The 15025-nt window shown below is 58.2% G+C and overlaps 1 protein-coding gene across 1 annotated transcript in view; it reads left to right on the forward strand.

The window, feature by feature from the left end:
• The window catches only part of PITPNM3 (PITPNM family member 3), a 91476-nt gene that overhangs the window by 62475 nt on the left and 13976 nt on the right, over positions 1-15025 (forward strand). The window contains exons 5-14 of the mRNA XM_004267011.3: positions 555-631; positions 970-1205; positions 4079-4268; positions 4675-4797; positions 5253-5437; positions 7839-8011; positions 9282-9452; positions 10722-10916; positions 11456-11604; positions 14372-14488. Of these exons, the coding sequence (XP_004267059.1) occupies positions 555-631; positions 970-1205; positions 4079-4268; positions 4675-4797; positions 5253-5437; positions 7839-8011; positions 9282-9452; positions 10722-10916; positions 11456-11604; positions 14372-14488 (1616 nt within the window). The remainder of the gene's footprint in view (positions 1-554; positions 632-969; positions 1206-4078; positions 4269-4674; positions 4798-5252; positions 5438-7838; positions 8012-9281; positions 9453-10721; positions 10917-11455; positions 11605-14371; positions 14489-15025) is intronic.

A 15025-nucleotide genomic window follows, 5' to 3' on the forward strand; every position in this document is an offset into this window, starting at 1 on the left:
TTTTTTTTTAATAGATTTATTTATTTTTGGCTGTGTTGGGTCTTTGTTGCTGCGCGCAGGTTTTCTCTAGTTGCGGCGAGCAAGGGCTACTCTTCGTTGCGGTGCGCGGGCTTCTCATTGCGGTGGCTACTCTTGTTGCGGAGCACGGGCTCTAGGCGCGCGGGCTTCAGTAGTTGCGGCGCACGGGCTTCAGTAGATGTGGCTCGCGGGCTCTAGAGCACAGGCTCAGTAGTTGTGGCGCATGGGCTTAGTTGCTCCGTGACATGTGGGATCTTCCCGGACCAGGGCCCAAACCCGTGTTCCCTGCATTGGCAGGCAGATTCTTGACCACTGTGCCACCAGGGAAGTCCCCGGCCTCCCTTTCTTCAGGAGGAGAAAGGTTTCAGGTTGTGTATCTGTCGGCGGCAGGGGCTGGGCAGCGTGACCCTCCCGAGCTGGGGACGCTGTCATTCTAGCTCACCTGGGAGCCCAGGCCTCATGCCAGCTGGGCCCAGAGAACATCCAGTCACCGTGAGGGAGGCCTGGAGATGCTGAGTCCGCTGTCCACCCCACAGGAGAACTGTACCGGGTTTCCTTGAGAAGGCGGAGGTTCCCAGCCCAGGGAAGCATCGAGATCCACGAAGACAATGAGGTGGGTTTCTGAGGGTGTCCGGGCCACCTCTGTGGTCAGGATGTCAGGAAGAGCTCCGAGCTGGTAGGCCACCCAGCTCTTCATTTGACCTCCTGTGTGATGTCGTGCCGGTCCCTGTCCTTCTCTGGGCTTCTGGGTCCCGCATGAACAAAAAGAGTCTCTTGGGACTCTTCCCACCCTGACACGGAGGACCTTGCCCTCCTGGCAGCCTGTGCCCCTCACTCTGAATGCACAGGAGGTGCCGTCAGAGTCCCCCTGTGTGTGTGTGAGCCTCTGTGTGCCCCTGCCCCCCCCGCCCATTGCCTGTCTCTCTCTATCCTGACCGATGTCCCTCTTAGGAAGGCTGCCCGCAGCGCTCCTGCAAGACGCACGTCCTCCTGCTGGTGCTGCACGGGGGGAGCATCCTGGACACGGGCTCGGGGGACCCGTCCTGCAAGGTGGCCGACATCCACACCTTCAGCTCCGTGCTGGAGAAGGTCACGCGCGCCCACTTCCCCGCAGCCCTGGGCCACATCCTCATCAAGTTCGTCCCCTGTCCCGCCATCTGCTCTGAGGCTTTCTCACTCGTCTCCAAGTGAGTCCCTTTCTGCTTGTTTGGACTGGCTGGGGTTGGTGGGGGGCCGAAGCGGAGGGGCCGCCCCTGCCACGTGGGTACGTGGTGGGCAGGTAGGTGCCTGCCTAGGCCTCTCTGGGGTGTCAGGTCCCGATCAACCTCGAGCATCACTGGTGGGAAGTGGTCAGCTAGAGTCCAAAGTGATTAACACTTGCGCACCGAATCCTCCTCTGCCCGGGGCTGGGTGGCGCTCAGACCCACTTCCTGTGCTCAACAGGCCCTGGTCTCGTTGGCCCAGACAAGGAAGCTGAGGCATTGAGAGGTTAAGCAATGTCCCCAGGGTTACTGTGCAGCCCGTGGACCCAGGAGTCAAACCCAGGCAGCCCCACTCTTGAGCCACACAATTAAGAGCCAGTAGAGATGTGTGCTATGATGGAGGGGGCACAGGGCACTGCAGACACTCAGAGAGAGAGCCAGGGAGGCTTCCTGGAGGAGGTGACTTTGGGGTGTGCTTTGAGAGTAGCATAACCTGTGAAGGGTCCGGGCTGTCCGGTCAGCCTGGATTTGAGTTCCGGCTGTGTAACCTGGGGGAAGTTGTTTAACCTCTCCCTGTGTGTTTCCTTATCTGTAAAATGGGGATGATCATGGTATTAACCACCTCCTAGAGTTTTTGTGAGGATTCTCTGTGCTAGTGCGTGTGAAGCACGTGTCAGGGCGAAGGCATTAGCTGAGACTCACATCGCCATCCTGGTAGGGGAGAAGGCACTGTCCTTGTTGGTGGACAGTGGGCCGGGGCAGGAGAAGAGAACCCTGCTGGCTGGGAATAAGGCTGTGTGATTGCACGGCTTAGTTCTTCACGAACCTGCCCTGGAACCAGTGCGGGACAGATTGTGAAACTGGGGGCCCTCAGAACCTGGGAGACTTTGGGAGATCCTGACCACTTCTCCAGGACCCGGGGGCTCCCTCAGGTGCTCCCCAGACGCCTGCCCTGTTGAACCAGCTGAAGGTGGTGCCTGGAGCCAGCTGGGAGCCCTGGCTGCTCAGCAGTGATATAGGCAAACAAGAGCCTGAGCACCTGTGTGGCAGACGGCTGGCTCTCGAGCCTGGAGCGGGGGTGAAGGGGAGGCCAGTGGCACCTCGGCCTCGCCCCTCACCCCCTTTCATAGCTCCTGCAGAGGAGCCCCCATCCATGTGGGGGTTGGGGAGGGTGGAGAGGGATCCCCAGTCTGGTGCCAGCTCCCCAGGGGGGTGGAGTGCGTGCTCTGGGTCCGGTGTGGCTCTAAGGAGAGGGGCCCAGCGTCCAGCTGCTTCTGGGGGAACACGGGGAGGGCATGCGGGGGTCTCACTTCTCCCCTCTGAGAGAGAAAGGAAAGTCTCCTCTGCCTTCTAGATTTATCCGTGTTCCCAGGACACGGGCTGGGCAGATCCCAACCAGAGTTGGAAGGAAGGAGGTTCGGTCAGGAAGGAGAGTAGTGCCCCAACCTGATTAATGGCCCAGATGCGGGGTGTGGTTTTTGTTAAACCGCTAGGCGGTCGGGCTCCCCCTGGGTCGGCTGAGTCTGGAGGGCAGGAGCCCTACAGTCTGCATCCTGACTTCCTCCAGGCTCTTGCTCTGCAGCGGGTTTGGGAGGCAGAGCTGAAAGAAGGCTCTGTCCATCACTGCCAATAGTCGGAGTTAATTGTGTTCCTTTATCATCAATCTCAGGACTCCCCACCCCTACCCCCTCTCCCCCAGGACATCTGACCTCCAGAGCTGGGCCACCCAGCCCGGGCCTGATCTCCAGGAAGACGAATGGCCCAGCATCCACTGGAGGGGACAGCGGGAGGGAGCCTAGCTCTCCCCCAGGCAGCTCCTTCCCTGGGCCATCGATCACCCCTAATCACTGCTGGGAAGGAGGTCTTTCTCAGCTAATTAAAATCTCTCCGGCTGCAATTGAGGGCTGTTTCCTCTAATTTGTGTTTCTTTTGGAGATGAGGAATGGCTGTTCGGCCCGCCTGGCACACCATGAGGTCTCTGCCTCCTGTCCAGGGTGCCCTGAGCCCTGTCACCTTCCCCAGTTTCTGTCAGGTCCCTGTTGGGCCCTGGGTCGACCTGAGCTTGGACTATGGGGGAAGGGCAGGCTCTGGGGAGGGGACGTACAGTCCCTCCCTCTGTTTTCCCTCCCAGCCAGCTGGGTCCGATGCCCCAGGGGACAGAGGTAGGACGGGTGGGGTGCAGGCAGGCGCAGGCAGCTGGGAGCTCGTCCCTGTTGGGGCTGAGCTGCCCAGAGAGAGGGAGGCAGGAAGTGAGGGGCCCACGCAGCGGCTGAGGGTCAATCCATGGTTGGGGAGGTGCTGTAGGATAGGCTCTCTCAGTCCTTTCTGGGGTCACAGACCTTTCTACAAAGCCCTTGATGGCTCTGATCCTCTCCCCAGAAAGATGGACACGATATCTTGCGTGCAGCTGCGTGCCCACCTCCAAGCTGTGGCCGATGTGTGATACCCATGCCTGGCACGCCCTCTCACCTCCCTTCTAGCTTCCCTAAAGCCTTTCTTGAGGCCTAGTTCAAACCTCACCTCCTCCAGGAAGTCTGCCATGATGACATGTCCCCACCCTGATCCACACCAGAGGCTTCCTCCATAACTGGGGTGTCCTTTGAGGCCATACAGAAAAGGGCAGAGAGCACTGCTGTCATAAGAGGCACAGGGCCCACATCATGGCTGGCACGGGATGGACATACAGGGGATTCAGCAGAGGCTTGCCCCTCCCTCCACCCCCACCCCGTTGCCTGTGCTTTGTCTCGTCCGGCTCCTGCCTGTGTCCTCCTGAAGAGTCCCCGAGCCGAACGCCCAATTCCTGGCCAGCATGTGCTCTCTTTTGCCCGGCTGGGCTTACCTTGGCCCCCTGTCTGCAGCCTGAATCCCTACAGCCACGATGAGGGCTGTCTCAGCAACAGCCAGGACCACATCCCTCTGGCCGCCTTGCCCCTGTTGGCCATCTCCTCCCCGCAGTACCAGGATGCAGTTGCCACCGTCATCGAGCGAGCCAACCAGGTGTACATGGAGTTCCTCAAATCCCCCGATGGGATTGGCTTCAGTGGGCAGGTAGGACAGCCTGCCCTCACCTCCCTGTCCTGGTCCCTGCCTGGAGAGAGGCTGGGGTCTTCCAGGAGGATCTAGACCAGGGTGCCCTGGAGCCCTCGCTTCTGAGATCCAAAGAGGCTTTTGAGACCTTTGGGTTTATCCTCATTTTACAGATAGAAAAACTGAGGCCAACATCTGAGTTCTGATTTTCAGCCCATGCTGATCTGTGGCCCAAGTCTGACCCCTGACTATAGCCTGCTTTCTGTCCTCAAGCTGACCCTCCCATCCCCCTGTTGGGACCCTCAGTGCCTCCCTGGGACAGGCTCCTTGTTCGCCCGCGGACAGGCGACCCACGCTCTGTCTGTCTGGGTGTGGAGCGGGGGCGTGGCAGTGGGCAGGCCTGCAGTCCCGGCTCTGCCTTCTCCAGGTGTGTCTCATCGGGGACTGCGTGGGGGGCCTCCTGGCCTTCGATGCCATCTGCTACAGCGCGGGGCCCTCAGGTGACAGCCCTGGCAGCGGCAGCCGGAAGGGGAGTGTCAGCAGCACACAGGTGCGGGCCAGGTAGTGGGACTGGGGGAGGGTCTGTCCTTGGGAGCCCCGGCCCCGGCCCCAGGGGAACAGGGCCTCTCCTGGGGGAGCAGTGTTAGCTTTCCGTGTTTGTGCTGTGACATCCACATTACAAGGTATCGTATCACAGTCCTGCAAGAGTAGTGGGAGATTATTATTACAGGTGAAGAAACTGAAGCCCAGAGAGGGCTCATGCCGGGTTTGGTCCCTAGACAGCTGTCCAGAGTCCTGCTGGGTTGCCGAGCCCTTTGGACTTGGGGGACAGCCCTGTGCCTAAAATCCCACCGTTAACTGTGCTGTGGCTCCCATGCCCCTTTTGGAAGAAGGACTGCCTCTCACACCGTAGGAGGAAGGGGTTCATTTATGCTGGGGGAGGAGGCGGGGCCCCAGAGTCTCCGGTGACTGAAGTGTCCTCCTGTCCTCTGCTCGGCCCCAAAGGACACCCCAGGTGTGGTGGAGGAGGAATGCAGCCTGGCCAGCAGCAAGCGACTCAGCAAGAGCAGCATCGATGTCTCCAGCGCGTTGGAGGATGAAGAGCCCAAGAGGCCACTGCCCCGGAAGCAGAGCGACTCCTCCACCTATGACTGCGAGGCCATCACCCAGCATCACGCCTTCCTATCGAGGTAACCGCTCCCTGTGCCTGCTGCCTTCCAGCAAAGCGTCCAGAGGGACAGAACCTCGGCCCAGGGTCATCTGGGAGGCCTGTGACTCCCAGGCCCTTGCATCGGGGTAGGGGGGAAGGGACGAGCACTGAAATGCTGGGACCAAGGCCATTCCCCGCGGACCCTGCGCCAAGACCCGGGACTCTGCACGCTGCGTCCGCCCCACTCCCCAGCTTGCAGAGAGCTGGGGGCAATCGATCTCACCAAGAGAGTAGACGCTGCCCTGCAGCCTACTTCACTGACGGTCTCAAGAATCTGGTGAAAGAACAGACGTAGGTGTGTTTTGTATTTCTTAGTATTGTGTTCTTGGTATCTCTCAGATGGGGCAGCAGAGGCCAAGGAGGTTAGGAACTTTCCAGGGACCACACAGCCAGTTACTGGAGAGTTGGGGTCAGCATTTTGGTGTCCCAGTGCCCAGCACCCAATGCACTCTCATTCGAAGGCCAGCCGGGTCCCTCCATGGAACTGCCCACCCTTTAACTTTCTAGAAGAGGCATGTTAACAGACACTGGCTAAATGAATTATCTGTACATTTATTTAGGATTCAAATGGGTATTGAACATAGATCCACATGGGCAGGAACGCCTCTTTTCTTCTTCCCTTTCTCCTCACTTCTCTCCTCCCATCCCCCTTCCTTCTTTTCCACCCAAATGATAAGTAGCAGGAGGTCATCACAGCATTTGGAAGATGGATCCTCTCACCATTGCTGACCTTGGAGTGTTTCCTTGCAGTATATTTTTTACTTGCTTTGCCTATAGTTTTACTTTAAAAAAACCCTCTTATATTGTGTTCTTTTCCCCATATAATTAAAAAGTCTTGGTAAATATTCTTAAAAATATTTTTTTGAGTGAATGGATGACATCTTACTTAGTCCCAGTAACTAGATACTTTGGCTTTTTCCAGTTCTTTGCAATTATAAACAGCACTCCAGAAACATCTTTGTGCATATATATATATATATATATATAGGGGTTATTTCATTCAGATGGATTCTTGGAGGAAGAATTATTAGGTCAAAGGCTCTGCATACTCAAATCATATTTAAAGCCCCTCTGAAAGATTATTCTTTAGAAAAGCAGCTACATTTCAAGTCAGGTTGCAAGGTAAAATCGTACCATTTCTGGTTCATCCTTGAAAAATCCTTTAAGAAAGCCCCAAATTTGGAGAGTGACGTGAAGTTGGAGGCTCTCGAGAGCTGGTCCAACACAGCCAGCTCTTCCTTCTGGTGTAGGGACAGATGGCTGTTTCTCTGGCAGTTAAGTAGTTGGTGTGTGTTTAGGGACCACGCTGTACATGAAATACGAATCGTTAAACACCAGGGTGGTCATCCTCACTGCAAGATGCTCACACTGCGAGAGGCGGGGGGTGTGTGGGGATTCAGATCCAACTGCCCGGACCCTCGCCCACAGGGGATGGGGGACTGGCACACATGATTTCGATGGTTATTTCTAAGATTCCCTTTCTCCTCCCACTTGAGTATTTTAGTAGAATTTGCATTCCGTTAATGGATTCATAGATCACGCGATCCTGCTGGACTTTCTTAAACCCCGACCAGTACCTAAATGCAGCTGGAAGGTCAGGGAGGTCCCCAGTTTTCTGCCCATTCTCAGCAGCCCACTCTGGGTCTGGGACTAAACATCCACTTGAAGTCTTTGGGGCAACGGGCACCTGGGAGGGGAACGGCTGGAATTCTGGGTGTCTCGTGTTTTTCTCTTTAAGCTCAGCTTCCTTTGTGGGCTAGAGGGGAGGGAAGACCAAGCTGTTTGCATCTGTGTCTGCGAGTTGCCTGGAACATGAGTTACCATGAAAGCCCTCCTCCTGGCAGAACTGATGTCACCCAGCTGTCTGGCCAGGCCGGGCTTCTCTGCTGGACAGGGCAGGAATTCACAGTGTGGCCATCACAAGACCAGTACGATGGGGCAGACCTGCCAATGCGCAGGGGGCTTAGGTTTTCAGGTGCTCGGTCTATTTTAGTGAAGAAAGTTTGATTGGATCATGGCCACGCGTGTTTGTTCAAGTAGCGTCTGTGGCTGCCCGCGTGCCACGCAGCAGAGTTGAGTTAAGTGGATGTGATGGAGGCCATATGGCCCCCGAAGTCTGAAATATTTACCATCTGGCCCTTTACAGGAAAAGTTGGCTGATTGCTGCCTTACCCAAATGTTGGCCAGGCCTTGGTGTTGGATGCCGAGATGGTCGCCATCTCGTGTCGGTGGTCCATCAAGTGGACTCCGGGTCTGAGCCCCGCCCCAGAGACGGAGGGCTGGGCGCTGCACCCCGGACCTCAGGCCGCTCTGCTAAGTGCTCGCCCCCTGCGCTTGGTCCTCCCCTAACCTGCGCTCCCCTGTCTTCCTCCCTCGGCCAGCATCCACTCGAGCGTGCTGAAGGATGAGGCTGAGCCCCCTGTGGCCGGGGGGCCCCAGCTCCCCGAGGTCAGCCTGGGCCGCTTGGATTTTGAGGTGTCCGACTTCTTCCTCTTTGGCTCGCCCCTGGGCCTGGTCCTGGCCATGCGGAGGACGGTGCTGCCCGGACTGGATGGTGGGTGTGGCGCGGGCTGGGGTTCAAGATGCCTTTGGGTCACTAGGCCACTGTGTGAGGGCCTGGAATTGGGGAGAGCGGGGCGGGGAGGGCCATGGAGTTGGGGTAGATGAAGAGAGAGGCGAGGAAGAAGAAGAAGGGGTCGGGGGGGGGGAGGAGAGTGGGGCAGTTTCCCTAGATGGGCAAAGGTGAGGCAGCTCCTGGTGGATTTCGCTGTCCCTGTCACATGCCCCAGACTGATTTGTGCCCCCATTGTCCAGCTGTCATGCTGTCAGGGAAGAGAAGCCCTATTGCACCCACCCCCTCCATCCCCAGCACCCAGGCAGGCCCTCTGCAGCCAGGTTGGTCTTACTGCCCCCTGCAGATGCCCTGCTCACCTCAGTGCTTTTGTTCTCGCAGTCCCTGCGGCCTTCAGTGCCTTCTCCCCATCCCTCTAAGATCCACACGGAGGTGGTTTGCACCAGCAGATGGCTTAGCAATGGCTCTGCGGATGTAAGAGGCTGGAGGCACCTCGGAGAACAGTGGATCAGGGATTCTCGAATTTCCTTAGCACCCAAGTTTACCAACAGCCTGCACTATGGAACAGATAAAAAGTGGCGGGGGGGTGTCTGCTAGAAGTGGGGAGAGGAGGCAGAATCCCACGGCTGTCCTTAACGTTGCTAAGGAAACCTAGGGCTCCCTGGATGCTGGACCGTCCAGTCCTCTAAGAGGGACAGTGAGGCACGTTGATGCGCTGAAGCCTCAGTGGAGACACCTGCTGGTCAATGGGAGAAGTGTTCTGTCGGCTCTGGCAAACTAAGAAGTCTACTTACTACCGGGCCTGGGAATTGAGCGGGCCGAAGGAAGGGCTGCTGATCCTGACTGAAAGATCCTAGGTCCGCTTCATAGTTCAGGTGGCAACTAAGCGACAGCTAGAAGAATTTAAAGGAGTTTGACCAGTGGAAATAGTGGAGGGCGTCCTGCTAGGAGGAGGGGCAGCTTGAGCAGAAGCGCAGAGAAAGCAAGCCTGGCTGCGGAGTCACCGATGTCCACCGTGGCTGTAGTGCTGGGCGCCTACAGCGGTGCTTCTAGGTGGGGCAGGTTGGCAAGGCATTGAAGGCCAAGCTGAACCTGATGGCTTTGATCCTGTCGGTAGCAGGGAGCCATGGCAGGTTCTTGAGCAGAGGAATAGGTTACTCAAAGCTGCAGTGAAGGGAGCCTCCTAGGGCCAAGGGAGCAGGTGCTCAAGGGACTTCCCCCATGTATCCTCCCACTTCCCACCCCCACCCAGGTTTCCAGGTACGTCCTGCCTGCAGTCAGGTCTACAGCTTTTTCCACTGCGCAGACCCCTCTGCCTCCCGGCTTGAACCACTGCTGGAGCCCAAGTTCCACCTGGTGTCGCCCGTCAGCGTGCCCCGCTACCAGAGGTTCCCGCTGGGTGACGGACAGTCCCTCCTCCTTGGTAGGCCCTCAGGAGTATAAGAGTGTGCTGAGCCGGAGGCTGGGCCCCAGCTAGGAGGTGCCCCAGGGCCACCCTCTCTGGTCCAGCCCCTCCAAGCTAGTCAGCTGTCAGAGTGACTAGACTCACCTGAACAAGGACTGTGTGCTCTGTGCGGGGGGGACAGGAAGACAGCTGACTCACCTGCCTTCCAAGCAGCCCACCTGTGTGAGCACCTGTTCTGCAGGAGGCATCTTTGGGCTCTGCCCCGTGACCAGCTCCCATGGCCGGGACCAGCATAATACTTGAGTTGTCAGACCTGATTGTAAGTCCGGGGATCCATGCTGAGTGCCATGCCTAGAGCCCAGCCTGGACTCTGGAGGGGCAGGGCACGGAGTGGGTCACCCTGGAGGGCTTCATGGAAGAGGGGGCCTTCAACCAAGGCATCGGACAGGTGGAGAAGAGCTGGAGGATGGGGGTTGGAGAGATCTTCTGGGTGGAGGGAACATCAGGAGCAAGGACAGGTGGGTTGGGGGGGCGTGGCCTCCAGGGCTTAAGTGGGGTGAGCCAGGCATGGACTGGGGTGAGGCCAAGGGGAGGCCTCTACTGGACAGTCAGGGGCTTGGAGATCAGAGCCTTGTCTCCGTACCACAGTTCAGGAAGTTTAGCCAAGCCGGTTCAGAGATTTGGGCCAGATTGGGGGCGGGGGCTGCTGTGCACATGGCTCATTCAGGATTAAAATCCAATTGACCCCCCCTTGCCCCATTTCAATGGAAACTTAATTTCCAAAGTCCTCTTTTGTCAGGAGCTTCCGTAGATAGAAGGGGCTCTAAAACCTTCCCACATCTTAAAATGTCACTCTCTGCTCAGGGCATCCCCCTGCCCCCAGGGGGCGCCCTCGCTCCCAGGATGGAGGCCCCATTCATTTCCAAGCTCAGCCACAGCCCTCTGTGGCTCAGGGAGGAGTCACATGGTAACGTGCCACCTGTGACCTCAGCTGGTGCTTTGGGGGCAGTGTCCCAGACGCGCCCTCGGCCGCTCTACTGGGGCTGGATGTGATGGTCGGGACCCTGACTCGTGCCTGCGTAACCCACGGCTTGGCGGAGGTGAAATCTGACTGCATGCTACGGTGAGGGGGTCCCGTCAGGCTCTGGGGTAAGAGGTGCGGGCTGCCCGCTGGGCAGGTGAGGGAGCAGGCCGGGCTCAGCCTCCCGCCCAGCACGGGGCTGGCGCACACGGGCAGCTTCATCTGAGGCCCACCACTCGGCCTTGACTGTGAAATTCCCCCTCCAGCTGACGCCCTGCACAGCCACAGCTCCCTCTTCCTGGAGGGCAACTCCCGGGGCAGCCCGCCGCTTCTGGAGGCCCCGGCCTCACCCCCTCACGCCCCGAGGTCCCAGCGCCCGGGGCGGAGGATAAGCCAGGGCAGCTCCCACAGTGAGAGCTCGGAGTCCTCGGACAGCCTGGCCCCCGTGGGCACCTCCCGCAGTGAGTGAGGGTCTCCCGGGCCCTGCCTGGATTCGCGGGAGGGGGAACCCTCCTCCGGGTGGCCGCTGGCCCCCTGCCGGGGCTGCCGAGGGCAGGGGAGGAGGGGACAAGGGAATCCAGACCCAGCTCTGACCTCAGAGAGAACTGTGACATCTGACCCTGGACAGGGGCCCTGACCTCTGACCGTGGACTGAGCCGTGACCTTGCCAGGCCTCGACTTAATCCCAACGTTCAGTTTTCCCCCTGGGAGTCCCTGTGACCAACAGCCCTGGGATGAGACTGTGCACGTCTCCGTGGGTCAGGCCCCCATCCTGGGGACCAGTTTGCAGCACGCGCCCTGGGGGAGGGGTGGGTACGCGAGGGGGTGGGGGGTCGTTGAAGGCGGAGGAGAGCTCATTCTGAGCCGAGCGCTCTGGCCCCAAACTTGTGCCCCGAGTGGCACATCCACCCCTGGATCCGGGCCCCGGGGTCCCACGCTGCCCCTTGGGTCAAAGCCCCGGGCAGGCTGCTCTGACCTTGCCCCCCTCTTGGCCCCGCAGTCACAGCCAAGTGGTGGGGCAGCAAGCGCATCGACTACGCCCTGTACTGCCCCGACGTCCTCACCGCCTTCCCCACCGTGGCCCTGCCCCACCTCTTCCACGCCAGCTACTGGGAGTCCACGGACGTGGTGGCCTTCATCCTGAGACAGGTACTGCCACCCCTTCTTGGGAGGGCCCGTCCTTCTGGGGAGAAGAGGCTGACCTCGCGGGCCACGCCAGACACTGGGAAGGCACCGAAGCGCGGCGAGTCGGGGGGTGACCTGGACAGACAACGGTTTTCCTGAGGAACGCTGGCTTCTGGCCAATGGCGTGGTACTTTCTAGAAAATTAAATAGACACCACGTAGGAGAATGTACCTATGGTTCAACTTGGAGACTGGAGTCATCATGGCTGTTCCCCTGTGGGTCTCAAGGTCCTCGTCTCCAAAATAGGTGGAGAGAGAGGCCAGGGACTGAGGGAGAGCCTGGGGGTGGGTAGAGGCTGGCAGGTGAGGGTCAGATCACATGCATCCTCCACAGCCAAGGTCAGAGGGGGATTTTATACTGGGTCCGATGAGAAGCCACTGCAGAGTTTTGAGTAAGGGAGAGAGATTGATATTTTAGAAGGAAGTCCCGTGGCTGCTGCTTGGAGGGCAGGAGAGCAAGCGTGGGATCCCAACCTTGAGGTGGCGGCTTGGGCTAGGAAGCTGGTGGCAGAGGTGCCGAGGGGCTGCCGGGTTTGAGGTGTGGTGACAGGACCTGCTGACATTCGGGCTGCGAGGGAAAGGGGGGGGGGTCCCACGAATCCTGGTTTCCACTCGATTAACTATGGTGACACCATGCCCTAGGGCTGGGGAAGAGCCGGGCTGGGCGGGAGGGGATGCTGAGTCTTGGGTGTGGACCTGGGAAGATGAGACGCCTGTTAGGTGTTGGGAGGGAAGGTGAGTGGAGAGTCTGGGGCTTAGCTGGCTTGGAGATTAAAATGTGGAGTCATCAGAGCTTGGATGGCATTTAAAGCCAGTGATGGGTTGCCCTGCTTCTCACACCAATTCCCACGTGTGAGTTTTTTCCCCACAGCAGGCAGGTCTCTGACCTCAGCTGGGTGTCCTACAATTTCACTCAGTTTTGACATTATCTATCTAGAGATAGGGTCAGATCCCGCAGGTTAAGGGCTCAGCCCTACAACTGCCCGCCCCGCCCCCATCAGATGTCAATCTTCAGGTTGTCACCTGGGTTTCCCTCTCTTTTTTTTTTAAACATCATGAAAAATTTTTTTCTTTATTTTTTTTGGCTGCGTCGGGTCTTAGTTGGTGCACATGAGATCTTCATCGAGGCATGTGGGTCCTTTCGTTGCAGCGCGTGGGCTCTCCGTTGCTGCGCATGGGCTTCTCTCTAGTTGTGGCATGCAGGTTTTTCTCTCTCTAGTTGTGGCGTGCGGGCTCTGTAGTTTGCGGCACGCGGGCTCTCTTGTTGAGGCGTGTGAGCTCAGTAGTTGCGGCGCGTGGGTTTTAGTTGCCCCGCAGCATGTGGGATCTTAGTTCCCCGACCAGGGATTGAACCCACGTCCCCTGCATTGGAAGGTGGATTCTCTACCACTGGACCACCAGGGAAGTCCCTCACCTGGGTTTTCTGACTCACAGGCTATAGAATGGAGGTTCCAAAGATCCTCTCCTTGGTTTCAGTTAATTTGCTAGAGTGGCTCACAGAACTCAGTTTATTTACTAGATTACTGGTTAATTATAAAAGGATTTTATAAAAAGGAACAGCCAGATGGAAGAGATGCAAAGGGCAGGGTATGGGGAAAGGGGTTGGAGCTTCCATGCCCTCTCTAGGGCACCACTGTCCCCAAATTCCCATGTGTTCACCAACCTGGAAGATCTCCAAACCCCATCCTTTTGGGTTTTTGTGGAGGCTTCATTACATAGACATGATGGATTAAATCACTGGCCATCTGTGATTGAACTCCAACCTCCAGCCCCTCTCCCCTCTCCCGAGGTGGTGATGTGGGGCTGGGGCGGGACTGAAAGTTCCAACCCTCTGATCACAAGGTTGGTTCTCCTGGCAACCAGCCCCATCCTTAGATGCGGTTCAAGTCACCTCATTAACATAACGAAAGACACCTTTGTCCCTCTCACTTAGGAAGTTGCAAGGATTTGAGAAGCTTTGTGCCAGAAATTGGACAAAGACCAAATATATACTTCTTCTTATAAATCACAACATCACAGATACCGAGGGAGTTACTGTAGACGGAGAAGTTCAGGGAGGAATCCTGGAGCGGATAGACGGGAGGGGGCCGCTGAGTTGGGTGGGATGGAGGTCACGGGGCGTTGGCAAGAATGGCTTCAGGGGAGACACAGGATCAGAAGCCTGCCTGGAGTGAGGGAGGGGAGAAGGCAGGGGGGAAGTGGAGACAGTGCAGGGCGAGTCTTCTGTGGACTTTTGCTGTCAGGGAGAGCAGGAACATGTCATGGTTGTTGAGAGGGGTCCTAGGGAGAGGCAGTATGACGGCATATTTAGATGCTAAGGAGAATGATCCAGTAGTGAGGGACTAGCCATTGATGTAGGGTTGAGAGGGGAGCTGGCTCCATTATGTTCTTGAGGAGGTGGGTGGGGCTGGGTGGGACCAGGTCACCCACCGTAACGGGGGAAGGCAGAGAATGGGTACAGACGCAGGTGGCTGCTAGGTTTGGGTGTCGAGAGCAGAGGCTGCTCCCAGGCCAGAGCATTTGAGAGACAGTGGTCTGGCCCCAGCTGTCAGGACGGGTGGGCAGAGTGGTAGGTGCTGGGGGCTCCCGGCCTCCTGAGGGTCCCAGGCTGGGAGGTGGGGAGGCCTGGGGGAGGGCCCGACTGGCCGCAAGCTGGAGGGCCCTGACACCATGGGGAGGAGGGAGAGGGGCCCAGATGGCCTGACCCGGAGTCCTGCTGGGCCGCTGATCAGGTGATGCGCTATGAGAGCGTGAACGTCAAGGAGAGCGCTGGCTTGGACCCCGCAGCACTGAGCCCCACCAACCCCCGCGAGAAGTGGCTTCGTAAGAGGACCCAGGTCAAGCTGCGGGTATGTGCTTGTTGGAGGTGCCTACGGGTTGAGGCTGTGGTCTCGGGGAGGTGGGGCTGCCCCCGGGGGCTGGGGCATCCACACGGCGGGGAAGGGCTTTGGTTCGCTCCTCAGATCTCCGTGCTCATACATGCTGGGATTCAGGCTTAGACGAGGCCCCCAGGGCTGCAGTGGAGGGGGAGGGGGGATTGGTGAGATGGGGAGCTGGCTGCCCGTGGCCTGGCTCCACAGGAGCACCATGGGTGGGGCTCCAGGGCGCTGGGGATGGTGAGGAGATGCCAGTTGTGGAGCAATTGCTATATGCCAGGCCTCTGTAGACGTACCCAGGGGTCCGAAAGAGTCTTGCACACAACCACGGGGCTCACAGCCCAGTGTGGCGTTTGCCATCATACAGAGGGAGACACAGATTAGGAAGAAGATGAAGAGAAGGATTGCCAGGGCAGGCCGTGCGGCGCTTCCCTGAAGAAGCGTCATCTCTGCAAGGTATTGACGTATGAATAGGAGTGCAGTAGGCATACATTCATTTACTCAGCAAAC

This window comes from Orcinus orca, chromosome 19, assembly GCF_937001465.1.
Source record: "Orcinus orca chromosome 19, mOrcOrc1.1, whole genome shotgun sequence".
Taxonomy (NCBI): Eukaryota; Metazoa; Chordata; class Mammalia; order Artiodactyla; family Delphinidae; genus Orcinus; species Orcinus orca.